The sequence below is a fragment of the Lampetra planeri genome, chromosome 11 (genome assembly GCF_965212315.1).
Source record: "Lampetra planeri chromosome 11, kcLamPlan1.2.h2, whole genome shotgun sequence".
Taxonomy (NCBI): Eukaryota; Metazoa; Chordata; class Hyperoartia; order Petromyzontiformes; family Petromyzontidae; genus Lampetra; species Lampetra planeri.
This window is the reverse complement of record NC_136117.1, coordinates 15,532,952-15,550,514: the sequence shown is the minus strand read 5'-3', so window position 1 is coordinate 15,550,514 and position 17,563 is coordinate 15,532,952. Positions and strand designations below refer to the sequence as shown.

Below are 17,563 nucleotides of genomic sequence, written 5' to 3'. Positions count from 1 at the left end.
AGCTGGCGGGGGGGGGGCTGGCGAGGGGGGGGAGGCTGACGGGGGGGGGGGGGGGTGGCGGGGGGGGGAGCCTGGCGGGGGGGGGGGCGCCTCTGCCCACGACGACGCGAGTCGCGCGCGGCAGCAGCTGTCGCCTTGCGGATGTCACCGGACCAGGGCCGTGCTGAGACGGCCCTGTCCGTGGTGTTTGACATTCATCGCCACGATCATCATCGTCGGCAGTAGCCGTGGTCAATCTGATCAATACTGTCCCGCTCCTGCGGTGTAGTCGGTAACCGACCCGGCACCTGCAGCACGGGGAGCGATATTCACCGCTCCGTCTCCCGCCTCGACGTCTTCTCGGATGCGTCCCTTGGGCGGCACTCCATTGAGTCGTAATCACAGTGTCATTGTTTATTAGCGTTATAACTTTGTCATTTCTTTATCCACGAAAGTCTCGCTGCGCCTCAGAGGCTGCTTTTCAAGAGGGTCTTGGTGTATTGTGGTGTTTGGCCAATTCCTTTACAGTATTTTTTTAAATAGTGGGAGTTTGTCATCGTGTGGAGGAAACGTGGGAACACGGAGAAAACCCAGCCCCGCGATCCATACAGGACCTTGTTGTATTTGACAATCGTAGAGCGCCTTCACTCACGGCGCCTAACACAGGTTCAAGAACGAGGGGATAGCGAGAGCATCATGAGCACCATGCAGCTTTGTGAGAGCCGAGCGAACCTTCTGCGCCCTCCGCGCGGTGCGGGGACCGTGGGAGTTCAGCAAAGAACGCGCGAATTGACTCGCGTGCACTACACACCGCACGGCGACCTCCGTCACGGCGTGGTGCAGTTGCCCTCGTTTCTTAGTTCAAACGTCAAGGGGAATCCGTGGTCGCTAATGCCGCTGACGGCGGTAAGGGCCTCCACTAGAGGGAGCTCTATGGGGTATTTGGCCTACTCTTCCATCCTGACGTGGGCGTACCCACACCTTACCCCACCACAAGCGACCTATCGATTGACTGCGGTGAAGCCATTCGCACCTCTGGGTGGACAGCGGCGGTGGGGGGAGATTCACGAAACGCGCCCCACGCCTCCACTGCCGCGCGGGGAGATGGAATCGAGCCGGCGCGAGTTCTAAATCGCGAGTCCGATCGCTCCACCACCTCCACCACCACCTCCACCACATCCACCTCCACCACCACCTCCACCACCTCCACCTCCACCACCTCCACCACCACCACCACCACCTCCACCACCACCTCCACCACCGTGACAGCTTCCTTCGTGTCTTGTGCGCCAGACGTTGCTTGATGTGCGGCAAATGGGTAAACCAGTTTTGTTTGATTCGGTAACTGGTAATGCAAAAAAACCGGTTCTTACAACCGGAGTAAAAATTGAGGCAAATGAAGTCGCCTCGTGTGGGTCACCCCCCGCCCCCCCCCCAGCAGCCCCCCCCTCGCCCGACCTGCACGGGCGCATTCCCCTCGCGCTCCACGGCGCCAGCAGCTCCACGTGGGCACAGCTGTCCGCCTGCACGACTCCGTCAATAAGCCGAGATCTTTAGATAATAACAACAGCGCCAGCATACAAACACAGTTGTCAATGGCTCTCTTTGAAGAAGGGTCATTGTCCAAAACGTCGCCTTTGTTTCATATAAACAGTATATATTTATATATTTACATATTTATATATTGCAAGGGCACTGTGTTGTTGAGGAATGTGTTGCGATTTCGTTATTAGTCGTGCCGACGCGCCACTGCCAACACAGCCGCAGCAGCATCACCACATGTTTCGCTACATTGATAACTGATATATTTTCCACACACCACCGACGATATTCTGTATATATATAAAACATATAATGTGTCCGACGTTCTGCTCCACGTGCTGGTATCCACTTCAGGAACTAAATTCGATTTGGGCATGCCCTCTCATGCATATTATTACATCGCTGCTCAATTCACTTAAAGAAGCTGCCGGTACATGGAGCGAAACGTCAAACATGGTACCGAGCATTACACAATACAACCCAAAAACACATCAGGGACATGTACAGCAGAGCCGTGAAAACAAAGATAAAGATCCCCCACCCGGCCCCCCTGTAGCCTTAACATACTGTTGGGGCAAGTGCTGTGAGCGAGCAGCCTTGAAGGCCGGCGCGGTGGCACGCGAGACAGTGGGTAGCCAGCACCACGCCCGGCCGCCTTTGTCTCCCCCGTGCCGATGTTTCTAAAACGCACCAGGTACTCATTTAAGGCCGAGTTGATGTTGTGGAGGCCCGGGATCGCTTCAAATATACGCCACTGTTATCGGTCGTTCGGGAAAATCGAACCTGAGGTCGCCGTATTAGTAGGAGCAATGTGCTAACGACTCCACCACCGCTCCCCACGCCCCGCGAAGAGCCCCACGGCAGTGGCAGCTTCATTCTGCACGCGGGTGCCGGGGCGGACGCACTGCGATGACGCTCGTGTCTCACTCGAGTTTGTATGTCTGCATGTTTGTCTGTATGTCTGTATGTATGTCTGTATGTATGTATGTATGTCTGTATGTATGTCTGTATGTCTGTATGTCTGTATGTCTGTATGTCTGTATGTATGTCTGTATGTATGTCTGTATGTATGTATGTATGTCTGTATGTATGTCTGTATGTATGTATGTCTGTATGTATGCATGTATGCCTGTATGTATGTATGTCTGTATGTATGTCTGTATGTTTGTATGTATGTCTGTATGTTTGTATGTATGTATGTCTGTATGTGTGTATGTATGTCTGTATGTTTGTCTATATGTCTGTATGTTTGTATGTCTGTATGTCTATGTCTGTATGTCTACGTCTGTATGTCTATGGCTGTGTCTATGTATATCTATGTCTGTATATTTGTGTCTTAGACACGATAACCACGAAGGCGATACCATCTCCTTCTCATATCTGTCTCTCCACGTTAAAATAAAAGTAAGTGTTCTTTTCAAGACACATTTCTTTACACATCCCATCAGCTACACGGCCTTCTGGGAATGAATGTTTCGCAGCCATCAGCCGAAAATATCGATCTCTTGAAGGCCGTGTTGCTGACGGGATGTGACAAGAAATGTTTGTATTTTGCATTGTGTACGTGCAGGGGACAGATGTGGGCAGGTGCCCGCCACGAGGAAGCGCGTCCCGCGTGAGCTCAACAGCAGATTCATGAACCCCGTGGTCTGTGTCCCATCATGCACAACGTGTCACAGCCAACACGTGGTCTGTCCCATCATGCACAACGTGTCACAGCCAACACGTGGTCTGTGTCCCATCATGCACAACGTGTCACAGCCAACACGTGGTCTGTGTCCCATCATGCACAACGTGTCACAGCCAACACGTGGTCTGTGTCCCATCATGCACAACGTGTCACAGCCAACACGTGGTCTGTCCCATCATGCACAACGTGTCACAGCCAACACGTGGTCTGTGTCCCATCATGCACAACGTGTCACAGCCAACACGTGGTCTGTGTCCCATCATGCACAACGTGTCACAGCCAACACGTGGTCTGTGTCCCATCATGCACAACGTGTCACAGCCAACACGTGGTCTGTCCCATCATGCACAACGTGTCACAGCCAACACGTGGTCTGTGTCCCATCATGCACAACGTGTCACAGCCAACACGTGGTCTGTGTCCCATCATGCACAATGTGTCACAGACAACACGTGGGCTGTGTCCCGTCATGCACAACGTGTCACAGGCAACACGTGGTCTGTGTCCCATCATGCACAACGTGTCACAGCCAACACGTGGTCTGTGTCCCATCAAGCACAACGTGTCACAGCCAACACGTGGTCTGTGTCCCATCATGCACAACGTGTCACAGCCAACACGTGGTCTGTGTCCCATCAAGCACAACGTGTCACAGCCAACACGTGGTCTGTGTCCCATCAAGCACAACGTGTCACAGCCAACACGTGGTCTGTCCCATCATGCAAAACGTGTCACAGGCAACACGTGGTCTGTCCCATCATGCACAACGTGTCACAGCCAACACGTGGTCTGTGTCCCATCATGCACAACGTGTCACAGCCAACACGTGGTCTGTGTCCCATCATGCACAATGTGTCACAGCCAACACGTGGTCTGTGTCCCATCAAGCACAACGTGTCACAGCCAACACGTGGTCTGTCCCATCATGCACAACGTGTCACAGGCAACACGTGGTCTGTGTCCCATCATGCACGACGTGTGACAGGCAACACGTGGTCTGTGTCCCATCATGCACAACGTGTCACAGCCAACACGTGGTCTGCATCCCATCATGCACAACGTGTCACAGCCAACACGTGGTCTGTCCCATCATGCACAACGTGTCACAGGCAACACGTGGTCTGTGTCCCATCATGCACGACGTGTGACAGGCAACACGTGGTATGTGTCCCATCATGCACGACGTGTCACAGCCAACAGGATCCCGCGTCACTGTTTACACTCAGATGGCCAGGACAACTCAAAACCACAACAACACCCCCCTCTCTCTGCCTCCATCAGCATCTCGCCACTGGCAAGCTGCTGCTGCTGCCTTACTGCTCGGCGCCGAGGACACGCGTTGGGGAGTGAGTTGGTGAATAATGAATGGTGAATGATTAATGATGAATGATTAATGGTGAATGCCTGATGACGACCGCTTGTTTTGCGATCGAAACGTCGTGATTTATTTTATTTTATTTCTAACTACGTGACTTTACCGAAAGAACCAAAGAGTATGGATTCCTGCAGTCACGAAAGCTTCAAATCAAGATTGACTGATGAATGAGCAAAGAGAAAACGTTGTAATCGGCGGGCAGCTGCGGAGGCGGCATCGCGCGCCGCCACGATCCGTGCCGACGTCGGCGTTGGGACTCCTCGGTGCGAGTCGCCCCCAAGGGTCTCGCGAGCGTCAGGCGCGGCACGGCCTGCGCCGACTCGAGCCGCCTCGCTCCATGGGGTTCGCCTTCCACCACGTGCAATAAACCAAACGCCGAAGTGTCAATAAAACACGCACACACACAAACCACGCACGTAATAACAACGCCCTTCGCTTACACAGCAAAGCCTCGCCGAAGTCTTCAGACGATTGTTTAGGAGGGTCCTGCCACAGGGCAATGTTTGGCCAATCCCATTCACGACGAGAGTTTGGCTCCGTGTGGGGGGAGTAAACCGGACAACACGGAGACGCTGCTGTATACGAGCACACTCGCAGCACTGCACAGATAGATTCAATAATCTATCGATGTGCTGCAAACTCGGAGGTCAAGGACCGAACACAAGCGAGTCGTGATCTCCCCACTCAGAGAGGACGGGACGGCACGCATCTCTAAGCCAGCAGCGGAGATTCCACATTGTTATGGAGACGACTCAAACGATAGGGCACATGGCCCTGGTACTCGTTCAAGCACCCTGGCAGAGCGAGGGTGCTATGATCGCGAGCCGTCTGCTGTGAACACCGACTGATAAATAAATGTCAGACACGATTATGGGATTGATCCAAAGGGAATAATAGCTCAAGGAATGATTATACTTTATTATTTAGGCACTCAACAACAAACACAATGAATATTGCTCATGAGCATAATGTATCTGTAACGCATGCAAATCGTAGAGAGACGTTCCATTTAAGCAAATAGGTTGAACGAGGCAGACAATGCAAACAATATCTTCATCCAGCAGTGCATTGACCAAGGGCTCTTGTTACTATGCGAACTGTTATCATGAATATACCACGCTACAGCATAATGTATTGCCACCGTGAAATTTCACGTAATGCAGGCGCTTGGCTAAAACCTGAGTCAACCAGCATCAGGTTTGGCTTGATTGCTGGTGAGACACCGCAGGTCAAATCCGGTGGAGAGTTTGCTGGTGTTAAACCAATGCCGCTGACAAAATGAACTCCCAAAAGGCCGTGTCGCCGAAATGGGTTTGTAAAAAATATAAATGTATTTTTCATGTGCAGAGACAAACATGGGAAGGAGGAGATTTGAAGATGTAGTCACTGCTTTGACACCAACATGTGTGTCACCTGGTGTTGGTGACATCACTTTTGCGAACCCGAAGACACAGATATGTAACCAAGTAAATTATATGAAAATACGATCCAAAGCTTTCCTTAAAAATCCAAAATTCCAAAGTGTTATTTTTAAATCCATAACGCATCTTGAGTATAGGCACACGTTTCATTACACGTTGCATCACTTGAACAGAGGTATCAGCAACCACAGCTACCAACTGACTCTAGGGTCACGTGACGATCTTGTCTTGTATACCCTCCACCACACAACGCAGCCAAACAAATGAACCCGTCACGTGTACAAGCTGTTAAGGAGCCAGCTATTATCGATTCAGATCGACTCCGCTCAGCTTCGGAACAATCCTCACAGCACAATGTAGCGACGAGACACGGTGAGCTGGTCACATTTGTGTCGTAAGACCCTTCATCACCCGAAATAGACAAACACAATTCAGTCGCGCTGTAAATATCCAGCAGGAATTCAGAATAAAACCCTCCCCTCACAAAAACATCGACAAGGACCACCGCGGTTTCACGAGCGTAGGTGATGCCTCATTTAGTGCGCGACTCACGGCCTAGGGCCGATGACGGCGCTCGCAAATACTTGCATCGTAAACCACCGACCACTCACCGCTGAAAAACCGGTTTCCTGCGCGCTGCGCAGGAATGCGACAGCGCAGCGTCCCCATCTCACCAGGCGCCTCGAGCAGCGCATCGCCAGGTTCATCGTCAAAACAACGCGATGGGAAATCGCCGCCGCTTAAACTAAAACAATGCAAAAATACTCTGCATGCCCCCGGCTATCACACCTCGGGTCGGAAACGAGAAGCTGAAAAGTGCGCAAAGAAGCGTGCGTGAGAGACGCGTGCTTGGAATGACACGGAGAGACAGGGGCTCACGCGGCTTGGAGAAGCACGCACGACAAGGGAGGTCAATGCTGACCGCTGCCTGGAGGGGGGACCGGGGCCCGTCATGGCCACAATGGACGACAGGCGATCGATTAAACTGGTGACAGAATGACAGTCAGGGAGAGTGACGGCATACGGAGGCCTTCACCCAGCAGTGGATAGATCATGGGTGACGATGATCATGATGACATACAATACAACCACCGAGGCAGCAGATTATATATTTACACTTCCCTTGTGGTAAAATCCCATTATTATATGAACACACTGTTTAGCAAATACGATATTTACAATCATAACAACAGAAATATCGACCGAAACACACACATCGATCATACCCGACTCCAGTAATTTACCAGCGACCCAGAAAATATTCAGTGAGAAATTAAGCACAAAACCCCCCCATGTAGCCTGCACATCTCGTTGGGGCAAGCGCTGTTAGCGAGCACCGGTGAAGGGCAGCACGGCGCACGAGGGGGGGGGGCACCAGGCCCACGCCGGCCACCTTCGTCTCTCGATCGCCGATGTTTTTACACAGCACACCAGGTACTCATTTAAGGCTGAGTCGACATAGGGGAGGCCCAGGACCAGTTCAGATATTCGTCATGATTAGGAATTGAACTTGAGTCACCGTATTCGTTGCGCTGACAGGTCAGAGGGCAGTCCCAGGTGTTACAGGTGAACTGAGATGACCGGCGGATGCCCCACCTGTGCTCCACCCTGCACCACCTCGCTGCATTTCTCCTGCCCCACGCTCCACTCACTGTTGTCAGAGTTGCTTCTCCACTCTCCGCTGTTGCTGGAGGGCGACTGCCTCCAACTGTTGACGAGCCTCAAAGTGCACACACACGGACACACACACGGACACACACACGGACACACACACGGACACACACACGGACACACACACGGACACACACACGGACACACACACCGACACACACACGGACACACACAGCACTCAACGGTGACCCCCCTTCATTCCCAACTTCTTCAGAGCCTCCGTGTGGTCGTTTTGCGAGGGTTTTCGCACGGGGACGAACTGCCCCCCCACGGGGGTGGCTCGTGGAGCGGCCGCGGTGACGCTGGGGCTCTGGGGGGTGCCGTGGGACGCGTAGGACCTCGGCAGCGACGTCGACGAACGCGCGGCCACCACTCCGGTGTTGTACGGCTGAGATTCGTCCGCCGAGACCTGCGGCGCTCGGAAGAGCGGGGAGTTGAGGTGGACGACAGCGGGAGACACGGTGATGCGCTGCTTCTGCGCCCGCGTCACGGCCTCGCCCCTGGGCTCGTCGGCGGTCGGAGTCGTCGCTTTGACAGCCGCCGCCTTTGCCTTCGCTGCATCGGCGTCGTGGGTGGCGGGAGAGGGGAGCGTCTGCTCTCCGTAGCTGTCCCCAGATTTAATGGTGATGCGTCTCTGCCACGGCTTGAGCTGGGGCATAGGGGCGTCTTGGCGAGCCGGTGGTGCCTGCTTGTCCACGGGGTTTACCGCAGCATTGACCACGGGATGTACCGTGGGATGTACCGCGGGGTTGACCACGGGGTTGGCCACCTGAGTGACCAGGCCAATTTGGTTGCCGGAGAGGTGCCCCAGTTCCAAGGCCGCCTTGAGCCCGGCGTGGAACCCGGCCTGAAACTCCACTTCACGTTTCCCGGCATACGCGGCCGGAGGCGCCAGCTCGCGGATGTCCACCAGGCTCGTGGCGGCATGCAGAGCCGGCGGACGGGAAGCCGAGGCCCGTGCAGTGGCATTCTGGGCACCGTTCGGCCGCTGCTGCTGCTGCTGCGTGGTGGACGGTCGCGTGTTCATCTTGGCGTCCACCCTTGCCGCGGCCTCTGCCGCCGTGCCGTGCGTGGAGTTGACGGTCCGGCTCCTCACCCGGTTGACGAACGCGGAGCAGACGGGGGAGAAGGCGTCTGAGTCGGCGTCGCGCGAGCTCTGGCCGGGTTCGGCGTGGCACGCGGCGGACGGCGGCGGTGCCGCGCCCGCCGGGTTGGGCTGCACGCGCGGCTGGTTTGGGTGGGGCGGCGGAACCGAAATAGTTGCGTGACCTTTGTCGGGTGCGGCGCTCGAGGCGGCGACGACAGAAGAAGCAGGGCTTAGCTGCTGCTGCTGCTGCTGGCGATATTCTACAATGCCAATTTGTCGACCCCGATCGCCGCCCTGCGTCCCCATGTGCTCCATGCCGGCGCCGACCGACTGGGAGCGGGACAGCTGGGGCCCGACGGGCGCCCGGCCGTACTCTTCCTCCTCCGAGCCGGCGCTCTCCGTCGAGCCGCCCACGTGAAGGCCGAGCTTGGCCCGCGCCTCCGTGTGAACCAGCTGCTCCGGCCGCCCCTGCAGCCAGAACTTGGAGCCTCCCTGCGGCTGCTGGCGCCTGTCCGGGGGGGCCCCCGGCCCCCCCTCGTCCCGGCCGCTGCCCAGCGACGCATTGCGCAGGAATTTGGCCCTGCGCTCCGACACGCTCAGCGCCTCCAAGCACGGCGGGGTGCTCCGCTGGGCGGGCGAGACGACGTGGAGCCGGCGGGGTCCGCCGGCACCGCCGCCGGCACCGTCGGCACCGCCGGAGGGCATCTTGGCAGCACTCTCCGGAGGAGGCTCCGTGATGGCGAGCGGCGAGGGAGCGGCGGCGGCGGCGGCGACCGCGCTGTGCTGTGACGCCGCCATCGACGGCGCCGGCAGCTGCGGTTGTTGCGGTGGTGATTGTTGCGTTTGTTGTTTTGGTTGTTGTGTATGTTGGTGTGGCGGTTGTGTTTGTTGTTGCTGTGGTGGTTGTTGTCGTGGTAGTGGTGGTTGTTGTGATGGTTGTTGTTGTGGTGGTTGTTGTTGTGGTGTTGGTGGTGGTTGTTGTGGTGGTGGTTGTTGTGTTGGTTGTTGTGCCGGTGGTGGCGATGGCTGTTGTGGTGGTTGTTGTGGTACGACAGGGTCGGTCTCTGACGATGTCAGGAAGGACGTGGAGGCCACTGGGACCGTGCGGAAGTTGATCGAGGAGTTGTCCAAGATGGTTGGGGCCGCGGCGGTCACGACCGATATGAGTGATGGGGTCACCGATGGGGGTGGGTCTGAGATGATGGATGGGGTCACAGGCGAGTGCACGCGCGGGGTCACCGTCGCATATATGGGCTCGGGTGGGGTCACGCGTGAGGTCACGGGTGGGGTCACGCGTGAGGTCACGGGTGAGGTCACGTGCGAAAACGCGGGTGGAGCCTTGAAAGGGGTCGCATATATGGGCTCGGGTAAGGTCACTTTTGGGGTCGCATACGAGGTCTTGGGTGAGGTCTTGGGTGAGGTCTTAAATGGGATCGCATATATGGGCTCGAGTGGGGTCACGGATGGGGTCACGGATGAGGTCATGGGTGAGGTCACCAGTGTTACGGGGTCGATGTCTGCACAGCAACAGCAACAACAGCAAAAAAAGCATCAGCTTTATGACAGAACACAATAACATTTCAGGCTATAACTACACGAGGTGGGATTGGTGATGGCCAAACATTGGAGACGGCCAAAGTAGGACGACAGAGCTTGGACATTTGTTGAAGACTGAGGGTTTGCCTCCACGCCCCAAGAGGTTATCTCCAGACATTCGCAGTTTCATTGATCAATGATCATTAGTGGCATTGGCCAAACGTCCCAATATCGGACCACAGAGCTTGGCTAATTGTTGGTGCTGGTTCTGGCTGCCTTTCCTGCTTTTCTGGGTTTTTCCCGCCCCTCTCAATTATTCTCACTCGTTACGTGGCCCATCCCACGGTTGAACGATGAATCGAGCTCAACAACAACAACAAGACACAAGCAGGAGGGTGCGTCACCTGTGGGCGGGCGGTAGCGGAGTCGCGCCAGCCCCTGGTGCTGGTTCTGCAGCCTGGCGGAGGGGGGGTCGCCGTGCGCCAAGGTGGGCGATTGAGGGGGGCTGTCATCGGGTGGCCTCGACTTGGGGGGGCTCGGAGCGGATCGCGGGGGGGGGGCGGCACGTCCGTCGGTCGAGTCCGCGGAGCGCCCCTCGGCGTGGTCGGACGACGTGGACTCCGCCTCCGAGTCGTCCAGCGACTCGATCATCTCCTCGAAGAATCGCATGCAGTCGGCTTCCTCGGCGGACAGCCCCGGGATCAGGGCGGCCTGGGGTGACATCGTGGTCGTCACCGTCATCGTCATCGCCATCATCGGTACCATCATTGTTATATCACAATCAAAATCATCATTGTCATTACCACTGCAATCATCATTATCGGCGTCATCATCAACTGTGTCATCATCATAGCTACCCTTGTTTACCCAGGAAAACCTCACCGAGTCTCAAGACTCCTTTCCAGGAGGGTCCTGCCGAGTGTTTCCAGAAGGGACCAATGTTGCTATGCGAGTCACCACAAGTGACTGATTCCCAGGTCATGTTGAAGCGTTGGGATATTTGGCCAACGCTGGTCACAATGCACGTCTGTTTTGAGCTATGGCAGGAAACCAGAGAACCTGGAGAAAGACCGTGCAGAGCAGGGGGAGAACACAGAAACCCCACACAGAGAGGCGCCCGAGTCAGGGATCGAACTCAGCTCCTTCTCGCCGTGAGGCGCGAGCGTGACCGTGGTGCCGTCACCGCTCTGGAGCCTGAAAAGCACCGAGACTCATTCCGGCTGCACAGAACAACCTCATCCACCAAGTGTCTGGCAGACGCATTGGGTTGACGTACCAGGCCAGCACGCTTTCCCTGGGCAGTGGAAGAAGTGGCATTGTGTAGCCTCGGCCCGGGTATCGAACTCACCTCCGTGGCCCCGTTTCTTTGGGCGCCCGGCATGGCTGCTTGCGTGACGGCGCGGGGCTGGTGCGGAGCGGGTGGGGCCCGGTCCGGGAGCGGGTCGTCACGGTACGCCACCAGCCGCACCACCCCCTCCACCGCGGGGGCCCGGTACGGGTCGCTCTGGGGGCACATGCTCATGGTCTATCCACTGCTGGACGGCGATAATCGTCCATCACTATTATCACTATTATCACTATCATAAGCTCACGCCATTTAAACACTGATACACTCACCCACACACCCTAGCACACTCTCATACACACACTCCCACACACACACACTACCACACACACACACTACTACACACACACACTCCCACACACACACTCCCACACACTCCCACACACACACTACTACACACACACTACCACACACACACACTACCACACACACACACTACCACACACACACACTACCACACACACACACTACTACACACACACACTCCCACACACACACTACACACACACACTCCCACACACTCCCACACACACACTACTACACACACACTACCACACACACACACTACCACACACACACACTCCCACCACCCAACTCACACCTCATGGCCACACTCGCAAACTCTCCCATGACGCTGTCTGCAGCGATGTGTCGCGTTCACCGCCCCGCTCACGACTGGGGATGTAAATAATGAGAATGCTACGCGCTCCGTTTGCTTCACAGCGGACGTCCAAGTCCCGCTGACGTCTTGCTCAAGAGTAGCTCACTGTGTGCCGCCGTGAGGGTACGCATTTTGACGAAGTCTAAAATGACTCCAACATTTTTTTACTCAATCGGGATAACACCGAGTAGCAGACACAGCCATCATCGGCCCCAACTCACAGGGCAGCTCACCCTCGCAGACGAGACTCGCCCGGGCCCCGCGAGTGGTGCATGTTTGAGGTGGATGTTTGTGGTGGTGGATGTTTGTGGTGGTGGATGTTTGTGGTGGTGGATGGTGATGATGGATGTTTGAGGTGGTGGATGGTGGTGGTGGATGGTGGTGGTGGATGGTGGTGATGGATGTTTGTGGTGGTGCATGTTTGAGGTGGTGGATGGTGGTGGTGGATGTTTGTGGTGGTGGATGTTTGTGGTGGTGGATGTTTGTGGTGGTGGATGTTTGTGGTGGATGTTTGTGGTGGATATTTGTGGTGGACGTTTGTGGTGGACGTTTGTGGTGGATGTTTGCCCACCACCACGGCTACACCCGCCCCGCCCGCCAGCGCCTGCCGACTCACTGCTCTTGGCTCACGGAGCCGGGCGGGCTCACAGAGCCGCGGTAGCTGCAGCAGCAGCAGGGCGAGGATGGAGATGATGGAGAGTGCCGAGGGGCAAGGGTGGTGGTGGTGATGAAGCGGCAGCTGCTATAGGCTCGGGAGCGAGGTGCCAATGCCGAGATCTGCCGCTCGCCACGACGAGAGGGCTTCGCACAGAGAGAGTTCGTCCACTTGCTGCTATGACCATGCTCCTCGTCCTCTGCTGAAGTATAGCCACAGTTCCCCCGACGCCTCCCAAATGATGTCAACAGAGGAGATGGAGCGATACAATCTGCTACGCGTGTGAGCAGCTCGGTGGATCGCTACGCCTCAGGATCGTGAGAGGTGCGGCGGGCTTGGGATGGGATTCATCCAGCAGTGGAGTGACGAGGGCTGCTGCCTGTGACGAGTGAATGCGACGATCCGTGACCGTGCGTGCCAGTCTGTTACTAAATTTATCTGACCGCGCGTGAACGAGTATTGTAGGTCGCGGCACCCGCTGTACTGTACTTCGTATGACCCGAATCCCTTCGCTGCTAGGAACGGCGCTCTCAGGGAATTGTCAACCGGCAGGAGCCGTTAAGAGCGCCGTCGCCAATGTGAGATGTCGTTTCTCTTTAAGACCACGCGTTGTTGTTGACGAACGAGTTAGTATCGCCAAAATATGCATTTCATAGTCCTCTACAGTTATCTCCAGGCCCCGATCAGCCGGCAGGGGCGAACGCGAGCACTTTCAAGGCTGCGCCTCTACCGTAGCCCGCGTCGCCGGTTCGCGCTCCGCTGGAGCGAGTCGCTCACTCCACGTTACCGTCTTTGACGCCAGCGCGAGACGACTGCGGAGGAGGCAGCTCTTGCCTGCTGGTAGCTCCTGCCTGCTGGTGTCTCTGTCTGCCCTGCGATCTCCGCGTCTGTGGGGAGGGGAAATAAAGGCGGACGGGTGAGAGACGAGGAGGAGAGAGCGGGGGGTGAGAGACGCGGAGGCGAGACGCCGGCGCGGTCGCTGAGGCGGGCGGTGTGGGAGCGCACAGACAGTGGAACACTCACCTGGAGAAACCACGCCCCGCGCGCACCACGGCCCCTCCCGGCACGGCTCACGGTCACCCACCCACCCACCTGCTCACTCACCCGCCCACCCACCAGCCCCCCCGCCAGCCCCCCCGCCAGCCCCCCCGCCCGCCCACCCGCCCGCCCACCCGCCCGCTCACTCGCCCGCCCACCCGCCCACCCGCCTACCCACCCGCCCGCCCGCTCGCCCACCCGCTCGCTCACCCGCCCACCCGCTCGCTCACCCGCCCGCCCACCCGCCCGCTCACCCGCCCGCTCACCCGCTCGCTCACCCGCCCGCCCACCCACCCGCTCACTCACCCACCCACCCACCCGCTCACTCACCCGCCCACCCACCCACCCACCCGCTCACTCACCCACCCACCCACCCGCTCACTCACCCACCCACCCACCCGCTCACTCACCCACCCACCCACCCACCCGCTCACTCGCCCACCCACCCGCTCACCCGCCCAACCACCCGCTCACTCACTCACCCACCCACCCACCCGCTCACTCACCCACCCACCCACCCGCTCACTCACCCACCCACCCACCCGCTCACTCACCCACCCACCCGCCCGCTCACTCACCCACCCACCCGCTCACTCACCCACCCACCCACCCGCTCACTCACCCACCTACCCACCTGCTCACTGACCCACCCACCTGCTCAATCACCCGCCCACCTGCTCACCCACCCGCTCACTCGCCCACCCGTCCGCTCGCTCACCCACCCACCCGACCGCTCACTCACCCACCCGCTCACTCACCCACCCACTCGCCCACCAACTCGCCCACCCACCCGCTCACCCACCCACCCGCTCACCCACCCGCTCACTCACCCACCCACTCACCCACCCGCCTGCTCACCCACCCGCCCGCTCACCCATCTACCCGCTCACCCATCTACCCGCTCAACTACTCATCCACCCAACTATCCACCCAGCCACCTACCCGCCTGTCTAGCCACTCACCTGCTCACTCACCCACCCGCCCGCTCACCCATCTACCCGCTCACCCATCTACCCGCTCAACTACTCATCCACCCAACTATCCACCCAGCCACCTACCCGCCTGTCTAGCCACTCACCTGCTCACTCACCCACCCACCCGCTCACCCACCCGCCCGCTCACCCACCCGCCCGCTCACCCATCTACCCGCTCAACTACTCATCCACCCAACTATCCACCCAGCCACCTACCCGCCTGTCTCGCCACTCACCCTGCTCACTTACCTTCCAATCTACATGCCAGCCTGTCCACATATCCACTCACAAATCCGCGTGTGTCGTGAAGCTGAGCACGCGAGGTCGCGGCCGTCTCGGCGTGTGGGGCTGTCGGACGAGACGCGCGAGCCAGGCGATGTTTGTACATAACACTGACAAAGGCCATCCGTGGAGTTTACGCAGACTGTTTGAGGCAAGTGCTGCTAAAGCGCGGTTGTTTTTGCTCTGATTTCTATTTGGTCCATCGCTGTACAGAACTTCAGTGTTGATGTTTTGCTTTCGTCATCTTCATGACCCAGGTCCACTCTTGCCAGCGGGACTCATCCTGATCTTTTGAGTTCTCGCCGAGTGAAACAAAATAAACTTGACCTACTCAAGCCGTAAAGGTGCACAGGAGGTGATGTGGCCGCCTTTTATGTCCATTTTTATGATGGTTTACACTTCGCTCAACACACACGCACAGACACGCACACGCTCAACACACACGCACACACACAAGACACACACGCACACACACACAGACACGCATACTCACACGCTCAACACGCACGCACAGACATGCACACTCACACACACTCACACACACACAGACACGCACAGACACACACACTCACACGCTCAACACACACGCACACACACAGACACACGCTCAACACACGCGCACACACACACACAGACACACACACAGACACACACACGATCAACACACACGCTCAACACACACGCACACACACACATAGACACACATAGACACACACACAGACACTCACACGCACACTCACACACACATAGACACACACAGACACTCACACACACGCACACACACACATAGACACACACACAGACACTCACACGCACACACACATAGACACACACACAGACACTCACACGCACACACACACACATAGACACACACAGACACTCACACACACACATACACACACACAGACACAGACACACACACACAGACACGTGCTGACGAATAAGCGCATTAATGAGCAACCTCACGCCAAACCGGTTCATCCCTCCCACCGACAACCAGCGAGTGGGACCACGTGGGGGGAGGGGCAGGGTAGCAGTGGAACGAACCTGGAATTCATGATACTTAAAAATTCACATACTTTACAAAATGCGCAGACTAAAAAAATAAACCAGGTTGATGAGCGGAGGGCGCAGAGACGCCAACAGCTCCAAGCGGCCAGCAACAAATAATCTCCCCCCAATGACGCCGGTGCTGAGCTTGGCATGATGTGTTGTAGAGTGTCGCGTCAAATTAGGACCCATGCCTAACAGAGGGCCCTTGCCTTGATCATCATGAAGGAGCGGTTCTGCACATCGGCCTGATGCCGATGGTTCCACCTCAGTGTCTCTGAGGAGGAGGAGGAACGCCAACTCCAGGAGGTGTGATGATGATGTTGTGGGTTTCCAACGAGGCACTCATCCAGGATGTCCCACTGTGCTCGCACAGCAGCAGCGTCCCTCCAGATATATGTACTGTATGTAGAACTTCTTTCGCATCGTACGTAGCCCACCGTGCTCATCGGAGGTGGGGGTCTGGGTGGTGAGATTCGAGGATGGGTCGGGGGTGTGAGCGCGACCCCTGGCTGCTTCGTGGCCGTGAGGCTGCGGCCGCACCTCAGCGCTCTCCGTGAGTTCTGCCCGCGGCTTGGCCGACCTGGGGTGAGGCGCGGAGTCATGACGTGGCTTGGGGTGAGGCAGCGAACTTGTGGGGTCGGCACACACGTCACGCGATCATTAAATAGCTTCTGCCGACGTGAAGAGAGGTTATTGATGGGGCAGATGTCTGCAGGGGGATATTGGCCGCTTATTTATATTGTCTCCGTGCATTGCGACCTAGGTAAGCATTGCATACTTGTGCGAGTATTTGACACGTTGTCCTTGCCAAAGACAACCACCCACCCCTCCCGTCAACCGTGAAGGCCTCAACAAACGTATCCACCCGCCGCCGACTTAAAGTCGCGATCTCCTTCAGGGATGGCGCTGCTCTGTCTCTCTCCCGACGTCCTCCCGTGGCCAGCAGACAGCCCCCTTCGGAGTTATCTCCTCAACACCATTGCCCGCCATGCGCAAGAATGGTGGAGGTGTTGGGGTGGGATCAAGGGTGTTGGTTGGGGTGCTGCCATGCCAGCCGGGTTCGAGGCGCTGGGTCCAACGCTCAAGACGCCGCGTCGCTTCATCCGCGTGCCCCTCAGACCCGCGCCGCGGATTGCAGCGCGAAACACCATCAGGGGCGACGTGGCGAGCTGCGTGTCTCTGCGTGTCTCTGTGTGTGTCTCTGTGTGTGTCTCTGCGTGTGTCTCTGTGTGTGTGCGTCATTGTGTGTGTGCG

The 17,563-nt window shown here is 57.1% G+C and overlaps 1 protein-coding gene across 1 annotated transcript; it reads right to left on the bottom strand.

Moving 5' to 3' along the window:
• Nucleotides 1-5,484: 5,484 nt before the first annotated feature.
• LOC144721402 (uncharacterized) lies at nt 5,485-14,043 on the bottom strand. Its single transcript, XM_078598998.1, has 4 exons — nt 13,750-14,043; nt 11,650-11,805; nt 10,706-11,012; nt 5,485-10,282 (listed from the first exon to the last, which is right to left on the bottom strand). The coding sequence occupies exons 2-4, from the start codon at nt 11,680-11,682 to the stop codon at nt 7,857-7,859; spliced, it is 2,766 nt and encodes a 921-aa protein (XP_078455124.1). The 5' UTR covers nt 11,683-11,805; nt 13,750-14,043; the 3' UTR covers nt 5,485-7,856.
• Between the last annotated feature and the right edge of the window lie 3,520 nt (nt 14,044-17,563).